Source organism: Saccopteryx bilineata, chromosome 2 (genome assembly GCF_036850765.1).
Source record: "Saccopteryx bilineata isolate mSacBil1 chromosome 2, mSacBil1_pri_phased_curated, whole genome shotgun sequence".
NCBI lineage: Eukaryota > Metazoa > Chordata > Mammalia > Chiroptera > Emballonuridae > Saccopteryx > Saccopteryx bilineata.
In genome coordinates this window covers 385,019,302-385,028,908 of record NC_089491.1, presented here as the reverse complement: position 1 = coordinate 385,028,908, position 9,607 = coordinate 385,019,302, and the positions used below count along the sequence as shown (strand labels likewise).

General features: G+C 46.5%; 1 protein-coding gene and 1 pseudogene across 1 annotated transcript; one reads left to right on the top strand and one right to left on the bottom strand.

Moving 5' to 3' along the window:
• Positions 1-520: 520 nt before the first annotated feature.
• On the bottom strand, positions 521-3,922 carry LOC136322684 (olfactory receptor 4D1-like). The gene is made up of 2 exons (XM_066254581.1): positions 3,760-3,922; positions 521-1,485 (listed from the first exon to the last, which is right to left on the bottom strand). The coding sequence occupies exon 2, from the start codon at positions 1,457-1,459 to the stop codon at positions 521-523; it is 939 nt and encodes a 312-aa protein (XP_066110678.1). The 5' UTR covers positions 1,460-1,485; positions 3,760-3,922.
• On the top strand, positions 3,339-4,289 carry LOC136322683 (large ribosomal subunit protein uL13-like; annotated as a pseudogene).
• The last annotated feature ends 5,318 nt before the right edge of the window (positions 4,290-9,607 follow it).

Below are 9,607 nucleotides of genomic sequence, written 5' to 3'. Positions count from 1 at the left end.
AATCCCACCCAGATCTCCGCCTCTTAAAGTTGAAGAAGAAGAACCACGTGCCTGGTCAGCCTCTGCCAGTCACTTGCTGCCCATTATTGAGCAAGTCATTTTCTCTCAGAGTCTCCTCATCTGTAAACTGGTCAATATAAAAAGCACGTGTTCATGACCAGTTTTGTGAGAATGAGATAAAAGGGCGAAGGCGCCTACCGTAGTAGCTGACACAGGAGTAAGTCCATAGAAATAATAATTTAATCTTAATTGTTACACTCTGTAAAGACTTTCCTCCACTTTCATGTGGGAAAACAGAAGTTCCGAGAGAAGGTTGTCACCATTTAGCCCTGGCTGGATAGCTCAGTTGGTTAGAGCATTGTTCCGAAGTGTAGAGGTTGCTGGTTTGATCCGCGGTCAGGGCACATATAGGAGCAGATCGCTGTTCTTGTCTGTCTCTCTCTTCCTCCCTTCCTCTCTCTCTCCAAAATCAATACAGTAAACATTTAAAAGAATAAAATAAAGTCAACCTATTTAAAGTTCACCCCCTGTTGCAAATCACTACTAGGCGCTTGCTTAACCTCTTCACTGCTGCCTTCATCTCCTGGTTCCTCAGGGCGTAGATCATGGGGTTGAGCATGGGGGTCACGACCGTGTAGCTGATGGACACAGCCTTGTCCATGGGGAAGGTGGTGAAGGGCCGGGAGTAGATGTAGATACAGGGAATGAAGACCATGGACACCACGATGATGTGGGCGGTGCAGGTGGAAGCGGCCTTCCTCCTCGCCTCCCCCGAGTGGGCCCTCAGCATCACCAGGATGACCGTGTAAGAGGCCAGAAGGAGGAGGAACCAGAGGAGTACCAGCATCCCACTGTTGGAGATCATCAGGAGCTCTAGGAGGGAGGTGTCGGTGCAGGCGAGTCTCAGCACCTGGGGGACATCACAGTAGAAGTTATCCAGGACGTTGGGACCACAGAAAGGCAGTGGGAGCAGCAGAGCCAGCTGGACAATGGAGTGGACAAAGCCCCCGAGCCAGGCAGCCACCACCAACCCCGCACACAGTCGAGTGTTCATGATGGTGACGTAGTGAAGGGGGCGGGAAATGGCTACGTAGCGATCGTAAGCCATGACCGAGAGAAAGAAGACTGCTGCTCCTCCCGAGAGATGGAAGAAGAAGACCTGGGCCATACAGCCCTGGTAGGAGACAGTCTTGGTCTCATGGAAGAAGTCGGCCAGCATCTTCGGAGAAATGACTGTTGAAGAGCAGAGGTCGATGACAGCCAGATTCCGAAGCAGAAAATACATGGGTATGTGGAGCCGGGAGTCAAAAGTCACTGTGACCATGATAAGGAGGTTTCCCATGATGGTGGTGACATAGACAAATAGAAACACCAGGAACAGCAATTTCTGGAGTTCCTGGGTCTGAGAGACCCCTACGAGGACAAACTCTGACACCCATGTGATGTTCTGTGGTCTCATGGTTCCTCACATACCTAGAGAGAAACCTGCAAAACAAAAATTATGAAAATTCAATCATTTTCCTGTGGAGTGTCAGGATGGAGTTGATCAAGACTGTTACTAGCCTGACCTGTGGTGGCGCAGTGGATAAAATGTCAACCTGGAATGCTGAGATCGCCGGTTCAAAACCCCAGGCTTGCCTGGTCAAGGCACATATGGAAGTTGATGCTTACTGCTCCTTCCCCCTTCTCTCTCTCCTCTCTCTCTAAAAATGAATAAATAAAAAAATTAAAAAAAAAAGACTGTTACTGTATCAGCCCTGGCTGGTTAGCTCAGTGGTAGTGTGGAAGTCCCAGTGTTCGATTCCCGGCCAGGGCACACAGGAGAGGCGCCCATCTGCTTCTCCACCCCTCCCCCTCTCCTTCCTCTCTGTCTCTCTCTCCCCTTCCCACAGCCAAGGCTCCATTGGAGCAAAGTTGGCCCAGGTGCTGAGGATGGCTCCATGGCCTCCGCCTCAGGCGCTAGAATGGCTCTGGTTGTGGCAGAGCGAGCCCCAGATGGGCAGAGCATCGCCCCCTGGTGGGCATGCCGGGTGGATCCGGATCTGTCTGACTGCCTCCCTGCTTCCAACTTCAGAAAAATACAAAAAAAAAGATCATTACTGTATTACTCCAAGATGAAGCTTAGGAGAGCCTTCCATGGAAATGAATATGTTTTCAAGGTTTTCACAGACCTGTCTCCCTAACCACACCCTACATGGTAGTGCAGGCCTCCTGGTCCCTGGCTTTCCCATCTGATTCATACCTGCTCTACTCCAAATGTGCCTTATGAGCCACAGGCTCCACAAATACAATTGAATCAATGAATGAATGAACATGTTGGCAAGTTCCTGGGACCACAAGTATCATCAACCTAGGCGCAAAAAATCTTGAGAGTATCAAAAGTAGAGACTAACAATTTTAAATAAACAAATAGATGCTTCTTCCTGGCAGATGTCTGAGGAACTTTATATGGTTCATTGTTGAAGGAAGAGAGGTGTGTGTTAGATGAAACTGTCACGGGCAAATTCAGAGACAAACGTGACGGAAAAAGCTGGGATAATTAGTGCTTCTCAAACTTGTCCACAGAAAAACTTCTCTATGGCATTTTTCCTGATGGGGCCATCTGCAGAGAAACTCAGTGCGGCCCAAGACAAGTGCAAACTTTCCTTGAACTCTCATATTTTATTTTTTAAAACTTACGTGAATTTTCTATTATCTCTCTAGTTAACTTTGAAAAGATTTAATTTTTTTTTAAGTATTGTGGCTGTAAAACTTTGATAAGTCCAAGGTGTTATATAAAATACAGGATAGGGAAGAAGCATTTTCTTTAGTTCAGCAAGTGGAAGTTTGAGAAGACAGTCACTTGGAAAATAAACTGAGTTCTTTGGTGTTAAAACCTATTCCCTTGGGTTACACTTTTCCAAAATTGTTTAATAGGTTCAGGAAAACTTGCCAAGGCCTCTCTCCAGGAAGATCACAGGCAACAGAAAGAGCTCTCCCCCCGACTCCTGCCTGACACGTGGGAAAGAGAGCGGACCAGCACAGACGCTCTTTTACGAGAAGCGGATAAATACATGTAAAAACAACCTACCAGCTTCTGTAGACAAACATAAAACAGAATTATCTCTAAAACTATCTGTGAGGTATTACAGTGCTCAAAATATTGCCCTGTTTATCTCACCTAAAACTCACATTTATTCTAAATATTTGTGTTAAAATGATATTCCAAAAAGAGGCACTCTGTTTATTCTGTGGCGTCACCGACTCCCAGCATACGACTATTTGCAAAGCGTCTCCATGGGCAACCGAGAGGCCCTGGCAGCCTTGTGAAGGAAAAGAATGTGATTATACAGGGGATAATGGCCTTGTCCCAGCCCGTTAGGGCAGGAAGCTTTGAGACAGGCAAGAGCCAAGCGGACGCTGACTTCCTGGGCTGTTGTCAGAGCAACCCCAGCAGACGGTAATAGGTTTCTTGTCTCTGGCTTTGTGTCCTTGTGGAGGTGAGACTGCACGGGCAACAGGTTAAACAGCATGCTTTGGCCTCTTTGAGAAAGTCCCTGACCCCTAACCTTCACCCCCAACCCTCCCACCTGGGCATTAATTCTTCAAATGCCAACAACATCGCTTATTATCTCTATTTTTATCTTTGTATTAAGATTACAACTATCGTACCCTTCTTTACCAAAGATGCACATATCATACATAAGTCAACTTCCTAAAAGATATTTTCCCCTCTAGATCAGATTTTTATTAAAAAAAAAAAATGTCCACAGTTCTTACCGGCAGCTGTGGAAGTGCTTGATGGTCCCGGTCATCTCCCGGGCCACCTGGCAGCCACCGTGGTCAGGCAGGTATTGCTGGTCCAGAGGCGGTGGTCACGTGCTGTGAGGGCATCAGTATTTCTGACGATTTCTACAGAAACAAGCCATAGTACCGGGCCTTCCTCCTGGGCGAGCGAGGGAACACCAACCCGTCGCACGGCCCCTACCACGTCCGAGTCCCCGGCTGCATATTCGGTGGACCGTGTGGGGTGTGTGCTGCCCCACAAGACCGAGTGAGGCCTGGTCTCCTCAGACCATGGCAAGGTGTTTGACGAAATTCCACTGCCTTAGGACAAGAAAAAGCCAATGGTGGTTCCTGCCACCCTCAAAGTTGGGCGTCTGAAACCTGCATGAAAGTTTGCCTACCTAGGGTGCTGGGTTCATGACGTTGGCCGGAAGCACCAGGCCATCACAGGCACCCTGGAGAAGAGGAAGGAAAAGGCCAAGATTTATTCCTGGAATAAAAGAAAACAGTTCAAGGGGCTATGAAACAGGACTTTAAAAGGTAGAGGGGGGGAAAAATGGACAAATAGAGAAGTCCTCAACACCCATGGGCTCCTAGTCTGAACCCAGTAAAATTGACTGTTAATTCCTCAACAACAACAAAATGTCCACATTTCTTCATTGTCTACAGGAAAGAATTCACACTTAGATGGGTTTTCAGGGGCTTCCACACAACCTGATTCCTACCTTTCTTTGTAGACTCATCTGCCACTCAGCAGCAGTAGTAAAATATTGTTACAGTAGTAATTGTTGTCATTGTGGTATTAAATGTTTATTGAGTGTTTACTATGTGCTAGCCCTATGATAAGCATTTGTAAATATCCTATTGAATTTCCATGCATTATTCTCATGCATCTGAAATATATATAGTAAGCACTAATACTTACCCCCACTTTACAGGTAGGTAAACTGAGGCTTAAAGAGGTTAAGTAATTTTCCCTAGGTCACACAGAGAATGAATAGCAGAGCTTGGACCCTAAGCTAGGTCTGATTAATCCCACAATTGCACTCTTAACTGCAATTCTCTTTACTTCCCTCTAAGAATCTTTGACTTCAACCAAACTAAGCTCCTCAGTGCCCTTTGTCAGTCAGTGCCCACCCTGACTGCATCCCCATCCCGTTCACTTATCTGAATTCTACCCCTCCTCCAAGGCCCGGGAGTAATTATCTCTTTCATGCACTGCCACGTATTGCTGTTTTTCCATAAGGATGGCTCTGTCGCCTCACATGTGGTGGCAATTCAATGTAAACCTGATATATTTAGGCTACACAGTTCCTAGAGCGCATATAGCCTGTCTCAGAGGTGCTTCCCAAAAGAATGCTTGCTATTTTGATAGTGGATGGCACCCCAGGATGGGTCAGACCACTGAGAGAGGGGAGAGGAGACACAGTAGCCACTGCATGAAAGAGTTCAGTTTAAGGGACCTGGAAGGGCACCCAAGGGTCCTAATTCCCAGCATCACCAGACTTATGAGCCTGGAGGCATCTGCTTAGCTCTGGCAGCATTCTTTCTACACACGCATTAGAGTCTTTGGAAACGATTCTTTCACCTACCTGCACAGGGAGTCAATTTGGGGGGATTCCAGATGGGAAAGAAAACAGACATAAAGGAGGGGCATGATGTGCATGGGGTAATGGAAGGATGCCAGGCCCCTTTCTGTCGTTACTCAGTCTCCTCTCCTACCTGTCCTGCTCTCAGGAAATCAGTCCACACAGAACAGAGAGAGAGGAGGGGACAGGAATAAGTGGTTCCAAAAATGGGGGTGAACCTAGTTGTTGGTCATCTTGGGAGCATGAACAGTTTTCATTAAACACACGCTCTAAGGAAGGAGAAGATGGAGGTGAAGCCATAGAAAAGGAATGAGAACGGGAAGTGAGTGGGAAGGGCAGCAGGAGCAGGAGGAGGAAGGAGGAGGAATAAAAGAAGATGAAAAGGGAAACGTTAGAGGGTGGGAAGTGTGAGAGAGGACTGGTTTGCTCTCCTAGGTGTGCAAAGAAGCTCCCTCCTAAGTGGGAGGTGGGGGTGGGGGAACCAGTTGCCTCTATATTCTGCTCTCCCTCCCACCCTCTGTCCTAAATTCCACCCAACACATAAACCAGTACAGACAGAAGGCTTAGTTCCAGATAAGATCAACTCTTCCCCAAATCCTGTGTCCCCAGAACTCTTGCCCAATGACTCCCCCATACCTCCCCTCCACCCCATGTCCTGGTAGGCTTTGGCAGGAGCCTTCTCTGGGCTAACTTGTCCATGGGGAAGATGCTGGAGCATCACCTACCTCCAGCCCAAAGAGGCCAAATAGACTTAGAGCCTCCCTGATTCCAGGCCATCCTTCTCTTGCAGCCCTATTTTTCTGACCTCTCTAGGACTGGGAACACATGTAGGGTTGGTCTTAAGGGAAAGGGACATTCCTCAGAGGACAAAACTTAGGCTTAATTTGTGAATTGATGCTGATCTCAGGCTGCCGAGGGCAAGAACAATGGGAGTCATTAAAAAGTATGTGAGCTGTTGCATCAGATGCACCATTATAAACTCTGCAGGGGCACTGATCACAGGACCAAGATGAAGAAGGATAAGAGCCCTTAAGGAAAAGGAATTCTCAGGAAGGTTCTCAAGAACTAATTCCCCGAGGTCAGCACCATGGACAGCACAAAGGTTCCACCGTCTGCTATCACAACTGTAGTGGAAAGAGTGAGACAGAGAGGAGGAGGAGGGGATAGGGGGGATAGATGGTGATGCACGAAGACCTGACCTGGGCGGGGGGAACACACAATACGGTGTACAGAGACGTGTTCTAGAATTGGCCACCTGAAACCTGTATAATTATCTTACCAGTGTCACCCCAATAAATTCAATTTAAAAAAAGAAAAAGTAAGACACGTCCAAGGGCATGGTCCAGGTCACACCCTGTATAGCAGGTGTCGGGAACCTTTTTGGCTGAGAGAGCTATGAATGCCACATATTTTTAAATGTAATTCCGTGAGAGCCATACAATACGTTTAACACTAAATACAAGTAAATGTGTGCATTTTATGTAAGGCCAACACTTTTAAAGTACAATAAGTCTCTGAATTCTTTTTAATAATGTTGTTATGCTGTTGCTAACCAGTGATGGATAAAGTACTTCTTACCATTAATGCGACTTCTGGTGCTGCATGGTTTTGCTGATGGTTTTGTAATCTGGTTGATACGTGGCGAGGTTAAGCTTCATGCAGGCGTTGAGACTTCATCCATTAAACGTGATTGTAGGTTGGTCTTAATGTTCTTTAGATGTGAGAAAGACTGCTCACATGCATATGTAGAGCCACACATTGTCAGTACAGCAATACTCACACGCTGCAGTGTGTGGTATGTGACGGGAAGCACATTCCAAGCTTTGACAATCAGCTGGTCCATAGGTTGAAGTTTTTTCATTTCTCCCCACTTGCATTTGCTCACCAACTCTGCTTGCTGTCGTGCAAGTCTTTCCAGATCTTCATTCAGTGACTTGAACTTATTCACCCACATGTCTGAGGCCTTCAGGTCAGTAGTTTGTAGCTCAACATCTCTGATGGAGACACCAGGGATGTAACTCAGGTTGGCGCTGTCTACTGCACACTCGTGTGGATGGGTGATGAACTTAAAAAGACGAGTGCGCTCACGAAATTCTCCAAAGCGCGCTTTGAATGACTGCAGGAGATTAGATGTGAAGCCCGCCAGCTGCTGGAGATCAATGTTGAGCAGGGTCACTTGCTGTGCATGCATCTTTGAACTCCCCCAGTTTTTCAAAGTGTAGTAAACGACCTGTTTCAGTGTCAAAGATGAAGGGTTCCAGCTCGTTTTCAAATGCAAACACTGCTTGTTGAAGAGATAAGACTGTATTTCCAACACCTTGCATTTTCACATTGAGCAAGTTCAGATGTTCAATCATGTCCATGAGATAGTAGAACTTCAGGAGCTACTCAGTGTTAGCTAACTCAGGATGCTCAACGTTTTTCATTTCAAGAAAAGTCTAAATTTTGCTCAGACAAGCCACGAAATGGCTGAGCACCTTCCCTCTTGACAACTAATGCACATTGCTATGCAGAAGCAGACCAGGATAATTATTCCCAACTTCATCCAGCAGTGTTTTAAACTGGCGATCATTTAAAGCTTAGGCAACAATAAAGTTGACCACCCAAATGACCAGCAACATCACCTCACCAACCTGCTCACCACACATCTGAGCACAAAGTGCCTCCTGATGTAGGATGCAGTGAAAACTTAGGATGGGTCTCTTTTCATGTTCACGAAGAAGCGCTATGAATCCTCTGTTTTTCCCCACCATGCACAGAGCACCATCAGTACACACTGAAATACATTTATCCATTGGTAGATTTTTTTTCTTTAGCAAACTCAGTGAAAGACTTAAATAAATCCCTCCCTCTTGTTGTCTCTTTCATAGGCAAAACAGCAAGACTTTCCTCATGTAGTGTGTCACCGACAGCATACTTTGCAATCATGCTGAACTGGGATAAATGGCTTACGTCTGTTGACTTATCCAAAGTGAGAGAAAAGAATGGTGCTGCATTTATGTCCTTCACTTGTGTTGCCTCAATTTGATTTGCCATCATGATGGTATGATTGTGAACAGTTCTTGCCAACAGAGGCATGTCTTTTTTTTTTTTTCTTTTTTTTTTTCTTTTTCATTTTTCTGAAGCTGGAAACAGGGAGAGACAGTCAGACAGACTCCCGCATGCGCCCGACCGGGATCCACCCGGCACGCCCACCAGGGGCGACGCTCTGCCCACCAGGGGGCGATGCTCTGCCCATCCTGGGTGTCGCCATGTTGAGACCAGAGCCACTCTAGCGCCTGGGGCAGAGGCCACAAAGCCATCCCCAGTGCCCGGGCCATCTTTGCTCCAATGGAGCCTTGGCTGCGGGAGGGGAAGAGAGAGACAGAGAGGAAAGCGCGGCGGAGGGGTGGAGAAGCAAATGGGCGCTTCTCCTGTGTGCCCTGGCCGGGAATCAAACCCGGGTCCTCCGCACGCTAGGCCGACGCTCTACCGCTGAGCCAACCAGCCAGGGCCAGAGGCATGTCTTTTATTCATTTGATTATCTTGTCTTTATCCGAAAAATCTTCAAAAAGTTTACTGGCAACATCAAGCATAAATGTTTTGGCATACTTCCCATCTGTGAATAGCTTTCCATTTCTCACAATTGCTAAAGCACCAGAAAAGCTAGCCGAATTCCAGTCCCCTTGTTGGGTCCAAACACGGAGTTGCTGCTGACTAGCTTGTACTCTGCACAGTAGCTCTTGACATGCTTTCTTCCTGCTGTCCCCGCTGGATATTTCAATGCAAATGTAGTATGGCGTGTGTCGAAGTGCCACTTTATATTTGACTGTTTCATCAATGCACTTTTATCATTGCATATTAGACACACTGCAGAACCTGCTCTCTCCACAAAGGCGAATTCCTCTGTCCATTCCTGCTGAAAAGTATGATACTCCTCATCTTTTTTTCTTTTAGCCATCTTCTTCATCAAAAGGGTTTCTGCAATTAGCTAGCTGACTACTTGATTAAAAGGAGGGAAGTTTGCTTCCTGACCTCACAACAACCCATGTATGTTACGCATTATCCAATAAAAATTTGGTGTTGTCCTGGAGGACAGCTGTAATTGGCTCTAGCCACCACAACCATGAACATGAACAGTAGGAAATGAATGGATTGTAATACATGAGAATGTTTTATATTTTTAACATTATTTTTTTATTAAAGATTTGTCTGTGGCCAGATGCAGCCATAAAGAGCCACATCTGGCTCGCGAGCCAGACGTTCCTGACCCT